Source organism: Physcomitrium patens, chromosome 13, assembly GCF_059467195.1.
Source record: "Physcomitrium patens ecotype Gransden chromosome 13, ASM5946719v1, whole genome shotgun sequence".
NCBI lineage: Eukaryota > Viridiplantae > Streptophyta > Bryopsida > Funariales > Funariaceae > Physcomitrium > Physcomitrium patens.
This window is the reverse complement of record NC_143422.1, coordinates 10,815,405-10,830,820: the sequence shown is the minus strand read 5'-3', so window position 1 is coordinate 10,830,820 and position 15,416 is coordinate 10,815,405. Positions and strand designations below refer to the sequence as shown.

Below are 15,416 nucleotides of genomic sequence, written 5' to 3'. Positions count from 1 at the left end.
AATTGTTAACCTTCAATACTACTTTGTACCTACGATCTTGTATCCACTGACTGTCTTGTTAGATTAACCCAATAAATTTCATTCACTCCGCATACTCAATCCTATAGACACCCTTTTAATCCTTCAATCACAGACGTAACTCGATTTCACAAAACAGTCAAGAGTATTCAAACCCACTTCATTTAAAAATCCCGATTCACCATTACAACACTGACTTCAGCAGCGATTGCCTCAGTCTTTCCAAAACTCTACGAAGAAGAAAAATCCAAATTCTATGTCTTTCCTTCCCCGACCCGAAGCATGAAGCTCCTCTCTCTAATTCCCTTGATCTTCAAAAAAAACCTCCAATGAAAACCGAACTGGTAACCTTGCAGAAGCTTGAAAACTAGCTCCCCCCTCGATTTCCCTCAAAAAAAACCCACCTCAAAACTATATCCCCCCTAAGCTTATCCTTTGAATTTCTTCAATCTTCCGTCTTAGATCCGGAATTGGCTCCCACCTCAAGCTTGGATCGAAAATTGGCTCTCATCTCAACTTGGATTCGAAATTGGCTCTCGCCGCCAAGCCTTCTCTTCCGTTTTTACCTTTAAGAAATCCATTTACCGAAAACAACGTTCCCTGAGACGGCACAGAGAACAGGACAGCCTGAAACAGAATCGAACCCCGTAATCAGGACCACATTGAGTCGCCCGACCAATTCAGGTCCTATATTGGTAAAGATGCCCGTAGTAACCTGGATGTTCTCGTAATTGGGTCAAATTGGTCTTCGCATCAGATTGGCTAAGACCCGTAGTAAGAACTGGATTTCCTGTAACTAGACTGCATTGGGTTGCCCCACCAATACAGGTCTCATATTGGGTAATAGGACCCGGATTGGATTATCGAAATTGGATCCAATTGGCTCCTCGAACCCGTCATGTGAATTGGTCCTTCTCTTCCTGCTGACTCCCGTTATTGGAATCAAACGGGGCATTTCTGTATGCCCCGGCTGACTGTAACGGAGTCACTGAACTTGACCACTCAGTATTTGTACTGGAGTTGGTCGATGTTCCCAATATTCGAGGTAACTGAATATTAATAAAATTTCCCTTTCTTTTTATTTTCACTGTATACTCGTGTCACAACACGACAACGGTCTTTCAACAAGACTTAGGTAGGGGCCTTCAACTTGTAGTGTATGAATCATGCAAGCTCAAAAAGACAAAGCGTAATTATTCTATTTATGATTGAGAGTAATTAGCGATTGTACACGCTACAAAGATATGGCAACACTATCTATTGGAGAGGCTTATAGTTGTTTGGATTGACCATCGATCCTTGCTACATGATTTGCATCTAAAAAATATAAAATTGTAGCATCATCGTTGAGAAGAACAGTTGTAGCTGTTTGATATCTAGCTTGAGTACAAGCAAGGGTGACAACATACTATGCCAAACAATTTATTGTGGAGACCAAACTTGAAGGACAAATCAAAAGTCGAGGTAGAAATTGCTACCATTAGTAATATCATTTTAGATCCAATCAAAGAGGTAGAATTGAAAGAAACTACGCAACAAGATGCTTATTTCAAAATGGTTAGCAGTCAGTTAAAGGTGGGCGATATATAATATCATGATTGCATGCTTAGTGATGGCTTGTTTTATTTCAAGAAGCGATTTATATATCCAAGAATGTAAAATTTGAGACACACGTATTTTAAGAGAGACATAGCATTCCAATATCTGGACATTTGGGATGAGAAAAGATCTTAAAACAGATCTCAAGGACATGGTTTTGGGCAGGTTTGAGTTAAGATGTTTGAGCCCCTGTAAGCTCTTGCAAGTCATGTCAACGTAACAAAGTACACAACACAACGTCTCTTAGATTATTGCAATCAATTTCGCTACCTACAATACATTGGAAATAGATGACTATGGATCTCATTACATGTTTGTCGCATACATCTCATAATTATACCGTAATTACCATCTTTGTGGATTGATTCTTGAAGCAACTTCACTTGGCCACAGTGTAATTAGATATTCATGCCTCAATGCTTGCACAAGTCTTCTTAGATACCGTCTTTCATCACTATGGATTACCTTGTCATTGTTTCAGATTGGAATCCACACTTTATAAGAAGTTTTTGGCAAGATTTATTTAAGCTACTAGATATACGACTTGCCATATCTACAACCTTCCATCTCCAAACACATGGACAAACACAGCATGCAAATCGGACCTTAGAAGATATATTGGAGACATTTGTGGGGATTCATGATAATAATTGGGATGAATACTTGATGCCCTTAGAGTTTGCTTACAATAATAGTATTCAAGCAAGTATCAGTCATTCACCATTTCTTCTAAATATCGATCAACATCTAATTACGCCAATAACTTTTTATTGTCCCATCAACACCAACAACCCGATAATGTAGGAATTTATACAATGGCTTACAAGAGGCATGGTACTACCTCCTTACTATACAAAAGTGACAAAAGTAATATACAGATAACTATTGACAATACAAGATCTTTTGGGAGGGTAATTTAATATTACTCTCCAATGCTAACTTGCCACTTGCTACATCAACTCAAATCCATAAACTAACACCTTGGAGGGTTGGACCTTCCAGCATTTGAGTAGTGATTTTTGATGTCTCATATTGCCTCGAGCTTCTGCCACATATTTGGATCCATCTAGTCTTTCATGTTTCATAACTAAAAGAATTTCATATCAAACTAAAGTGCTTTCTGGATCGACATCAATCACCACCACCACTAATTGTAATTGATGACCAATAAGAATATGAAGTGGACAGCATTTTGGAACATCGCTACCTTTGCCACGGCAGTGGACGTGCACAACTTTAGTACAAAGTTCTTTGGAAAGGTTATCCCATTCACAATGCAACATGGAAACTTGTACAAAACCTCATCCATTGTCAAGAGACAATTCAAAGATACCATTGAGATCAAAACAAGACTATTCCATATTAGTAGAAGGGAATTAACTGTAACAAGGTATAGATAAGATAATTATATAGATAATTAGAACCATGAAAGTTTCTAGAATTGAAGTTAGATTAATGGACTAAGTAAAATCTACTGTGGAATATTTTAGAAAAGATTTAGGATAGTTACTTAAGTAGGGTCTATCATTGAATCTTCTAAAAAAAGCTTAGGGTGGTTATATAGATAGGATCCACCACAAATCCTTCTAGAAAAGAGTTTAAGGCGGTCATTTAGGTATGACCTACCACCTAAGAACATTCTAGAAGGTCTAGGGTGGTAGGACAAGATATAAATAGGAGTAGCTAGGGCCTTTTGAGGCATCTGGTCAAGTATGGCTTCAGACCCTTTTCTCTTAGTAAAGTTTGATTTTGCATCTTTTTGTTCAGATCTATTCTATTTTATTTTGTTTTATTTTTGTTTACTCATTTTTATCTTTCATATCTAATTCTGTTTAATTCTGTTGAGTTTTGTTCTAGTTTTTTTTGTCTTATTTTGTAATAAGGCCTTACATTATTGTGGATTAGAAGGATTTTGAGTTTCTAAGATTGTTTGGTCTTGTTTCAATTAAAGTTAGATTTCTTTGTCATACAAAAATAGATCTCTATAAAATATAATTTTTTTTTAAACATTTAAAATATATCCTTCTCAATACAAGAATGCATACATCAACTATTTATAATATTATATTATATTTGAAGATAATACATGAATCTACACATGTAAATAAGTCTAAATGTGCCAAATAAATGTAAACATTTAAAAAAATTACAAGAATTAAAAAAAAAAAAAAAAAAAAAAAAAAAAAAAAAAAAACATCTTAGACAATTATGATCATGAATCCTCCTTCATATCACTCAATAACCTCATCTTTTACAACTTGTATATAAGCTAGTTTTTTTTTAAAATAAGAATCTATTCATAGCTATTATGTACTTTATTATATCTTTGATGTACTTATAAAAAGTTGTAAAGATACAATAATTTGAGGAAGACAAATGCGCACATTGTGGCTGCAACTTTTACAATTTTTGCATAGAAAGATAGTTACTAATACTTCAACAACTTTGAATTGTGAAGGTTTATATTAGATAGACAATTTTATACCAAATTATCTTATATAGTTAGATGCTTTGTACTATTAGCCCTTTAGATGACTAACTATTAAATTTTTTTAACCTCACAATTGTCAATGCGAGCTCCAATAGTTGAATATGCATTCTTTCTTATTAATAAGAGGAGTAGCAACTTCAATGTTTAAGCAACAATATTAAAATCAATGTGAAGATCTTTAAAAGATATAAATACATTCAATGGTAGTAATGGAGATATTAAAGCAAAAGTATTCACCAAATAATATTAAGAATGAAAATATTCTACTATTAAAATATATCCATTATATAGAATATTTTGAATCTTATGCTTACATGATATTTCTAATGTCTTTCTCAATGTGCTTATGCAAGAGTTAACATTCATTAGCACATTTTACAATTAAATTGCTCAAAGATAATGTTAAGTGCATAGATAGGCAATTCTTTTATAATATTTGAGCAAAATAAATAATATATTGATAACATATAGAAGTTATTTTAAAACTTTTTTGGCCAATAATTTCTCTTATTGTATTTTCAAAAAAGTAAAAGAGACAAATTTATATCTCTAATAAATCTTTAATAGATAATTTTAAATATGATAAGAGAATTGAATGTTGACTTTCAACTTAAGATGTAGTTATATTTTTAAAATAAAGATAATTATTTATCTAAGCTTGAACAAAACATATTTTCTGTAGTATCCAAGTATTTTACAAATACTCAATAACTACTTAGGCAATTATGGAAGTATACTTGGTGGAAATGATAACCCACTCAATATTATAAAGTCTTCAAAGGAGCATTTATTACATTGGTCTAATTTGTAAGAAATAAAGACCAACCTACTTCCAACTCATAGCCAAACTATTTCTTGTAGTATGTCAAGATGTTTTCTATAATATGCTTTATGCAAAAGAAGATAGTAAAAGTAAAAACATATTTTTAATGGTATTTATTAATGTCAATCAAACCTAATGCAGATGAATTGGATATTTTTATATAATTTGACAAAATGAATTCAGACCCAACAAAAAAATGACTCTATATCTTCTTGGAAAAAACAAACAACAACAATGATACAGGTATTAAAATTGCTTAAACATTATATAATATAAATTAATTGTAGTTGATTATCCAATGGTTGTATAATAATAAAAAAAATTCTATAGTAATCTCTAAATGTATAGTGCAAATGCAGTAGTATATATATATATATATATATATATATGCAGCAATAAAATTTGTAAATTTTAATTTTGTGAATTCATTAATAAAATTATCTATAAATATGCACAAAAATTCATAAAATTGATTAAAATATGAAAAAATGTCAATTTAAATTACTATATATATATATATATATTTGTATTTCTGGTACTAATTTTTGATGTAAAAATATAATAAAAACTAATTACATATTAATGCAATTAGTTCAAAACAGATCAGTAAATAAGATGTGAATAATCATTACAATGACTTTGCAAACAATGTTCAGTTACATTAATATAATATTCAATATCAACTCTAACTTACACTTAAACACAATACCAGTTTCAAGTATTATATGAAACTAGACAAGTAATTAATAAATCTAAGGTTATTTACACACAATGTTTATGACAGTACCAATACTAATAATAACAACATATATTCAAGTGACATTTGAAAACCAATCAAACCTCTCTCAGCCACTTAATAAAATTTATATTCAAATTAAAATTTTCAAATTTTGTAAGTTAACAAAGACACGACAGTAGCCTAAATAAAATAATAATTAAACATACTTTGTATGAATAAATTCACATATGACTTGTAAGTTATTAAAAAAAAAAAAAGATCAAGCTACTTATAAGGCAACACATTTTCAACTACACATATAAGTATCTCTAAACACAATAAAACATCTAAAAACCAACTGAATATATGTACCCATAATTAAAAATTTAATTCAGAATATTCAGATTTGTAAAACTTCAAATTTTGTGGTTCATGTGTCCAATTATTATATAACAAACATCAAAGAGATAAATCTTAAGCATTATCAAGGCAATGTGCACAGCAAAAAACCTGCTTAAATACAGAAAAAAAACAAACAAACAAACAAACAAACAAAACAAGAAGAAAAAAACCGACAACACATCCTTAGATAGCGAAAAAAAGAAAATAAAAAAACAATACAAAAATCAACTGGAAACAGAATAAACTTACAGCTCACAAGAAAATATCAAGATCAAGGCTCCTCCAGATTCAAGGTATATAATATCAAGTTCAGAATACTTGATGATATATAAAAATAAATATATATATATATGAAAGCTAAGGATGAAGGTCTTATAAAAAACATGAATGAAATCCAAAAGTCCAGGTGTAATACCCTAAACCAAATTTTGGGGTCACAACTCTGACACCTCTTGGAGGTATCTAAAATAAAGGACAAACTCAACCAACTTCATGGACATTGAAATCACACCCTGCAGGTAAGACATGTGATTTCCAATACCAAACATCACAAAAACTGTTGCATTTTAGATGATAATAATCTTACCCATCCATGTGGAGCTTGGATGGATTTGAGAGAACAAAATATGTATGATCCACAGTACAAGTATGAATGGAACATGACTTCAAGAACAATAATGTTGTTCATGTTTGTAACATGGAAGCTGTACAAGTAGTGCATACAACACCAACAGATTCCAACTCTCTGCAAAAATCCACCAGGCCATGAGATCCACATCAGCCAGAGGAATTGATCCAATAGCAAATGACAGGATGGGTGCTAACAACCACACTGACTCAAACTTAGCTAAAAAGTAAAATAAAACTGAGGATTGCAGTTGGAAATGCCTGGCAAACAACATGACATGCACAGGAGAGAAAGGGAGGGATTGATTCAGGAAAGTGCAAATAAGATACTGCGAGGATTGTTTCTGTAAAGAATCTAAAAGAAGGAATGAAAGAAATACAGAGATAGAGAAAGAAATTGGTGGGCATGATGCATGGGACTTCCTTGCATCACCATCATCACCATCATCATCACCATCATCATCATCTGATGCTAAACCCTACTTCCCTGCAAACTTGGGCGGACCTCCATCCATGTTCAGAAAAAGAGAAAGAGAAAGAAAAGTGAAAGACAAGAGGAAAAAGAACAGAGCAGAGAAGAGAAAAGCCAATCTCATTGGCTCCCACACGCGCGTCCTGCTCACCCATTGGCTGGAGCCACGACGACCCCACACCCTCTGTCCACGCTGTCATTCCCATGGCGCCAAATCCCTCGCGTCTGTCCGTCCGTCCGGGTACCGACGGGCAGGAGCAGCGCAAACGGAGGCGACGACAGACGTTCATCGCGACTCTCTGGTTGTGGTGGCGACTGGTGTTCTCGGGAAACTTCCAGAACTTCAACTCCACGCTGCTCGTGGAGGGATTTCGTCCATCTGGTTGGAACGGTGCCCGCGCTCTGTGAGTGCTCCCAGTGGGGCGTCCCTGTGTCCTCCCCGATGCTGTCATCCGAGGGTCGACGAATGTCGTCCACGGCGATGAACGCAGCGGGGCCGGCGTTAGGGCGTCCGTCGGGCTTTGCTCCTCCGCCTCCAAAGCCTGGCGAAGAAGGCCTCACCCTCGGCAAAATCAAGCAGCGATTGCAGACCCCGCGTGCCGACTCCGACCACGCTGCGATCGGGCGGGTCCTCTCCGATGCTGTCCATGGCGTCGCGTGGAATGGCTGGATTTGGATTGCTGGTGCTCTTTGCCTGCTTCGCCATTGCCGCTTCGCTCTCTGACACGGTACGCCTCTGCTCTTGCATTCCGGCTCGTTTGATTTCGTGTGCTGTCGGTTTTGCTCACGATTTTTGGCGCTGATACTGGTGCTGGGCCGGTTTCCCCCTCGGCGTGGGCGGATCGTTCGAGTGGTCCGTGAAGCTCGTAGATGATGAGCTGGTATCTTTGGTTTCGTTGTCCTGTCCTTCCGACGCGATGTTTCGGAGGGGCTGAGAGTTTGAGTGAGATTGTGGGGCGGTGATGCGGGAGAGTTGCATGGTCGTGCTGCGTGTATTGTCATCGAGGTGCGATTTGTTTCCCGCGCGAGTGAAGAATGCAGCTGCATCGCTATCTGTCAGTGATTTACTTTTGCCAATTGGGTTTACTCGAGCGTTGCTTCTTGCCCGCATTGCGGGAAGGTTCTGGTAGTACTATTTGCGTCAGTTTCTTCTGTTCTTCGAGTCTTTTTATTTTATTTTATTTCGGTTTTGTTTGGTTTGGTTTTGTTTTGTTTTGTTTTGTTTTGTTTTTTTTTTTTCTTGAGTAATCCCCCCGCCCCCATCTTCTGGTATAGGCGATTGGACAGTGCCTTCTTGAGTCTCATTATTCCGTCTTTCTGTCGAAAGAGGTAGATATACTTGTCCCTCGTCTGTGGTGCGGTGTTCCTGGGTTTTCCGCTTCCATCATACGAAGGTGCGTCTCGGTAACGCTTTGATTTATTTTACAGAAAATTGTTCTTTTTGTTTTCGGTTTCCCACAGTGCCGGGGACTTTTTCCTCATACTCACAGATCGTGAAGTGCGTGCGCTGTTGGTTGTCACGTACCTGAACGTCTGTGGTAGCCCATGTGCGGAGGTCTTGTCTGTCAGGCCTGACGCTGATGGATCAGTCATGGCCGCCGTTGTGGTGGTCGGATTGTGTGGCAGTTGCTTCTACCTATGGTTTCAATAAGAGGGCGATCCGTGGGTTCGATCTTGGGCTGAGGCGTAGTTAGGTCGGTAGTTGGTGCGACTAGATACCGTGTCGCTACAGGTACACAAATGTTTGCACGTTTTGGTCTGAATTCGGCACGATTCGCTTGGACAAGGACGGCTTCGAAACGACAATCCGGGGTTGAAATACTCGACACTTCATTTCAGAAAGCTCGCTGTATGGGATTGGCGTATTCGTGCTGTCGGAATTCTGGATTACTCAGCCTGTGGAAGTACTGTGCTGATGCATTTTTTGTGACTCGTGCAACCGTGAAGGAATAGTTTAGCCACTTGCCCTTTCATTCGAAAGGTTCAACCAGTGATTAGGGATGGGCCTTGTTCCTGAATTGGCATTTGCCGGTGGTTGAGGATCGAGTGTGGGGACTGAAATGTCCGAATGCAGTCAAAACGTCGTGGTTTCAAATGCACAAGCTTTCTCTTGTGTGGCAGGTGTTTTATGAGAACTTCGACGAGGACTTCGAAGGGCGATGGGTCGTCTCTCAAAATAGCGACTACGGAGGTATTCATCGCCGTGGTTCTTTCTGTTTGTATTGATTCAGTTTGAACAGAAAACGCTTTGTCCAGACAGAGTGGTGATATGGTCGGAGCGCTGTGGTTGCGTGCGACAAGCAATCAAAGGGGGCTGAACTTATCTGTATTTCAGGTACATGGAAGCATGCCAAGAGCGACGGTCACGATGATTACGGACTGTTGGTCAGCGAGAAAGCTAAGAAGTATGGCATAGCCGTCGATTTGCCTGAGAAGGTTGATCCGAAGGATGGATCTCTTGTTCTTCAGTACGACCTGAGGCTTCAGAATGGACTTGAGTGCGGTGGTGCCTACTTGAAGTTTCTTCAACCTCAGGTGAGATTCGGGAGAGATCTTGGCCGATGGTAGGGCTTGCCAAATCAGGCAGAGCGTCCAACTGGTCTTCCATGGCGTTTGGGTTGTACTTAGGTGTGGACTGAGTTTTTCACTTCACAAAGATGTGCTCAGTGTGGGAAGCGTTTCTCCGTACTTTACAGGAAGCAGGGTGGACGGCCAACGACTTCAACAACGAGTCCCCCTACTCCATAATGTTTGGTCCGGACAAGTGTGGGGCCACTAACAAGGTTCACTTCATCTTCCGGCACAAGAACCCAACCACCGGGAAATACGTGGAGCACCATTTGAAGAATCCCCCTGTTCCCGCTGGCGACAAGCTGTCTCATGTCTACACAGCCATTATCTATCCTAACAACACTCTCAGAATCTTGATTGATGGCGAGGAGAAGAAAACGGCTGATCTGCTGTCTGAAGAGTTTGAACCAACAGTCATCCCCGCAAAGACGATTCCCGACCCAGAAGATAAGAAGCCTGAGGATTGGGACGATCGTGCCAAAATTCCCGACCCTGATGCCACCAAGCCTGATGACTGGGATGAGGACGCTCCTAGAGAGATCGAAGACGAGGAAGCCGAGAAGCCTGAGGTATGGGTTATTTTTGTGGACGAAGAGGTTTATTGACTATATCGATGGAATGGTGCTCGTGTGCTAGGATTTGTAGATTCATATCGATGAGATACAGAGCAACTCAAGCTGTTGCGCGTGTTGACTCGTGCTCTCCCGTGGTGGTTGCAATGCAGGGATGGTTGGATGACGAGCCTGATGAAGTTGACGATCCCGAAGCTGTGAAGCCCGAGGACTGGGACGATGAGGAAGATGGCGAATGGGAACCTCCCAAGATCACCAACCCCAAATGTGAGGAGGGTCCTGGTTGTGGTGAGTGGAAGCGTCCCTTGAAGGCAAACCCTGCTTACAAGGGCAAGTGGAGGGCACCAATGATCGACAACCCAGCTTACCAGGGCATCTGGGCACCTAGGCAGATTCCCAACCCTGAGTACTTCGAGCTGGAAAAGCTCAACTTGGAAGCAGTGGCTGCCATTGGTATCGAGATCTGGACCATGCAGGATGGTATCTTCTTCGACAACATTCTAGTCGCACACGACGAAGCGGTCGCTGAGGAGTACAGGAAGACCACTTGGGAACCAAAGCACACGGTCGAGAAGGAGAAAGAGGCAGCTGAGGCGAAGAAGTCTGACGATAAGGCTGATAAGACCAGCGTAGACAACATCAAGGTTTGTGTAAACATTTCTCTTGAGTGAGGGTTGCCGGGAAATTCGAAAGCGATTTTTGGTTTCGACGGTGAGATGAACACGTTGAAGATTACTGTTGGATTGTATGATGGACGTTCTGATTAGGTTGTGTGTGTTGGCTTGCCTTTCCTTCATCAGGAGAAGGTCTTCGAGGCTCTGAATAAGATTGCAGAGGTTCCATTCCTTGCCAAGTACAAGGAGCAGATCGATGTAAGTCCTTCAATCCTGCCGTGTCATTATTTGTGCCTGTCGCGAGTTTTCTTTTTCGATTGCTCGAGCAGATTCTTTTGGCACCGCCGATTTTATGCTTAGGACGTAGCCTCAAGGGTTCTGAAGCGCATGTTTGTCTTTCTTATCGACAGGCTGTACTTGACAAGGCTGAGAGCAATCCCAACGTCACCCTTGGTGTTTTGGCAACCATCCCCGTGCTTCTCTTCACGATGTTGTTCAGTCTTTGCCTCGGAAAGAAGAAATCACCACCCGCTGTACGTTGCTTTACAGACCTGCTTTCATGTGTGTGTGTGTGTGTGTGTGTGTGTTCATCTGTATCGCAGCTGTGCAAATTTCAGTACACAAATACGTCGGAATGATGTCGGCTCCTAATTTTTCTGTGTCAAAGAGTCTCCTTGTCCTTTCCTCTGTGTAGTGCTTGCACAGTCAATAGATGATAAACAGAGAGTTTACGACGGTAGCCTTGTGTCCATGTCCTTCGTGTTTTAACATTTTAACTTTGATGTATCTGAGGAGCTTTTGAGTGCAACTTGTTCAGGTCACGACTGGGGCCATTAAGAAGGAGGATCTTGTGACCGCCGATGATGTGTCCGTGCCTAAGGGGGAACAAGTAGAGGAAGCAGAGCAAGAGCAAGCAGGAGAGATAGAGAAGGAGGGGGTTAGTGCCCGCCGCAGGCCCCGCAGAGAGACATAGGTAGGACTTCCACGGAAATCGCAATTGATAGGTGTGTAATCACAGCGAGCAGCCTATTCACACTCCGGTACCAGGGCGAGGTTAGCTGCCGAGATCCTTGCGGGGGTTCTTGTGCACATGACCATCTGTAGAATTATGTGCACTGTGCTCCCACACTTGCTAGTCTACGAGGTTAGTCTTGGTTATTAGACTTGGATTACATCAGATTATTATTATACTTCGTTGTATTTTTTTATTTGAAAAAAAGAGAAATGCTTTCAACATCTTTGCAACGAGGTATTGTTCATGGGTTGATCTGCGCGTTTTTTCTTTTGTTAAATGGTGAAGGGTTTTGGTAGGTAATATTGGTGAGCGAGGGGTCACTGTCGTTGTGAATGGGTGTGAGAACGAAGATGGTGGTCATCGTTAGGGAACAGTTGAAGTGCATTGTGTGGTCTTTACAGTTCCTTTCTCGTATTTCGTTTTGTTTTTTTGGAAACTGTTTGTACTATTTTTTGGTTCCGAGATTTTTTTTTTTTGTAGAGTTGGGTGGGTTTTGTCCAATCGGGTTGTTGTGATTACCTGCAAGTTGAGATTTTGCATTTTAGTTTTCTGGATTTTGGCGTTGTAGTTCTCGGGCACAGTTGATCAATACCAAGGTATAGCTGTAGCCGGTGTAGGAGTTGGCATGAAGTTGAAGTTGGCATGAACACTTCATGATTGTGCATCCCACGTTGCAGTTCGTATGGTTGCAGTTTGAGAGTTTAGTCCCTAAATAGCATATTGTTTTTGTTGAGAATGTTTAGAAAGACACAAGAGTAGCCAGAAATAATGTGCACACAAAATACACAAACCTCTTGATCAATACACAGTTTATAGGAGAGAGAGGTTCTTGATCAATACACAGTTCATAGGAGAGAGAGGTTCAAAAACCATGTATTGACGTGGTTGTTTCATTTGTATACAAAGAGAAGGGGAGAAAAACAGTTTCTCCCTATTAGAGTAGCTATAGTATTTATTGTAATTATAGTGAATGTTATAGAGAGTGCTGGTTACATTTGTTGCCCTCAATACTCTTCCTCGCTCATCATAATATTTTTATAACATAAAATTTGCATAGAATTATGATTTATACTTTTTTGTAATTTTGTAAGTTCAACTGTTGTTGCCTCATTAAAACCTTATCTAGGAAAATCTTTTTGTATTCAATGGCAAGAACCATAGATGAAGAAAAAAGAATACATCATCATTTTTCTTAATTATTTAAAGAGTTCATTAACTTTCTTGTCCAAAAAAATCAAGTTGTAGCATGCCAATGCCATAAGTTGGCAATGGTTGCATAAAAGGAGAGCTTTGGTGAGGAGATCAACAAGGTTATTTGTAAATTCAATTTTTTTGAACTTAAGTGTTTGATTAATAACCAACTCATGGATATGACTAAAATATTTTTGATCAATATGCTTTGTTCTATTGCCTTTAATAAAACCAACTTGCATTTGTGCAACATAAGCACTACTATCTCATGCAAGATAGTTGGAGAATCATCATTTGAAAGTTCACATGTTGTTTGAATGAGTTTATTAATTGAACGCAACCAAATACGTTTTGTAGATGCTTTATATGAGGCAATAATTTTTGCTTGGTTGGATGAATATCCAATTATTGTTTGTTTCATCGATTTCTTTGGTATTGCAATTATATTTGATTTCACTGATTTCCATTATTTTATTGTTCCATATCTTAAGAATACATAGCATATTTAAAATTTAGTCATTGGAATATCAAATTATTTCCAACATTACAATATCCAATTAATTTTGAATCTATAGTTCGTCTATAATATATTCCTAAGTCTTCAATGCCTTTTAACTAACATATTAAGTGTTTGATGCCATTCCATTATCGTAGTGTTGGATGTGCTTTGTGTCTTGGAAGAATACTAACTGCAAATACAATATCCAATGTTATAGATGTGGCTAAATATAAAAGTGCTCCAACCGTCGCAAGGTATGGATACTGATCTTTTAATATTTCTTCCTCCTCGCATAGATGGTATGGATTGTCACCATCACAACCACCTCCAACTATTGGTGTTGACAATAAATATGCATCAATCATATTGAATCTCCACAAGATTTGTCTAATATATGCGAGTTGGTAGAAAAAAATGCTACCATTTGTGAGTTGATTAATTTGATGACCAATATAAAAAGTAATTTTTCCTAACATTTTTCATCTCAAACTCACAAATAAGTAGATTAGTAGCTAAATCAGATGGAAATCTATCATCCACTAGGTTAAGATCATCAACATATATAACAATAATCATATAACCAATTTTATCTTGTTTGATAAATAAACAATGGATGAGTGGATCACTTACAAACTTATTTGTAATTAAATAATCTCAGAGATGTTGATACTACATGTATCTAGATTGTTTTAAACCATATAAAGTCTTATATAATTTAATACCATGATATTGCCCTAGAGTAAGTGCATTTGGAATTCTTTCCAAACTAAGTGGAATTTTCATATAAATATCTATGTCAAGAGAACCATAAAGATATGCAATTATCACAACTATGAGAGACATCTTAAAAGTGGCATGGACTATCATTCCAATAATATATTGGATTGTAATCAAATCCATGACTGAAAAATATGTAGATTCATAATCAATGCCAAACCGTTGGATAAATCCTTGGGTAATACGACGAGCTTTATAGCACATTATTTAACCCTTAGTATCTTGCTTATATACTAATACCATCTTATATTCCACAAAGTGAAATGTAAAAGTATCCACAATTGGACCAAAGGCTTTCCTCTTATATAAAGAGGCATACTCTTTCTTGATGGTATTTTTCTATTTTATTCAATCAAAGCGATGCATCGCTTTCTGGATGGTTTGAGGTTCAAGATCCTCTTTCTTATAAGAAGAGCTTTTACAATCATGCATGCAAATGATTCATCTATTATAATAGATGGTCTATCCCAAATGTTGTTTGTAGCATAATATAGAATAGACAAGTTTTTATTGAACTTGGTTTATATCAAGAATTTCTATTGCATCAGATGAAGATATAATTTGCATGGACATATCATCATTAATTGATAGTCCCATAGGTTGAATAGGAATTTCCAAAGAAACAATACCAAAATCAATGCATGTTATAGCATTCTTCTTATACGGTTGCTTATTTAGTCCATGAGTCTTTTTAGTTTTAGATGTTATAATCTAGGATATATTAGTTAGTGGTATTACAATCTAAGTAGGTGTATTTTGAGCCTCACTATTGGAAGTTCTTGTAATCCAAGGTGTATCATTGAAGCTATTAGGTGTTTCATTTGCAATCCATTTTAGGTACAAAATCTTCGCAATTTCAATTTCAGCTAAAGATTTTTTAGGATCAAGATTCATTATAAACATTTCGGGTCTTGAAATACAATACAAGTTTGGTCATAGGCAATGGCAGTTTGGCAACATGAATGTGAAGGTAGGAGGGAGAAGCAGCAGTTGGTAGGGTGCATAAGTAGCAAGCAAGGTGTATACA

General features: G+C 38.0%; 1 protein-coding gene across 1 annotated transcript; it reads left to right on the top strand.

The window, feature by feature from the left end:
* Positions 1-7,728: 7,728 nt before the first annotated feature.
* On the top strand, positions 7,729-12,145 carry LOC112290630 (calnexin homolog 1). The gene is made up of 8 exons (XM_024537114.3): positions 7,729-7,878; positions 9,272-9,341; positions 9,486-9,685; positions 9,847-10,290; positions 10,446-10,937; positions 11,094-11,165; positions 11,318-11,440; positions 11,725-12,145. Exons 1-8 carry the CDS (start codon positions 7,789-7,791, stop codon positions 11,878-11,880), a joined length of 1,647 nt encoding a protein of 548 aa, XP_024392882.1. The 5' UTR covers positions 7,729-7,788; the 3' UTR covers positions 11,881-12,145.
* The last annotated feature ends 3,271 nt before the right edge of the window (positions 12,146-15,416 follow it).

Coding starts and splice junctions, on each gene's coding strand:
- LOC112290630 (XM_024537114.3), top strand. CDS start 7,789: ATGCTGTCCATGGCGTCGCGTGGAATGGCTGGATTTGGATTGCTGGTG. Junction 7,879..9,271: donor CCGCTTCGCTCTCTGACACG/GTACGCCTCTGC, acceptor CTTGTGTGGCAG/GTGTTTTATGAGAACTTCGA. Junction 10,291..10,445: donor AGGAAGCCGAGAAGCCTGAG/GTATGGGTTATT, acceptor GTTGCAATGCAG/GGATGGTTGGATGACGAGCC.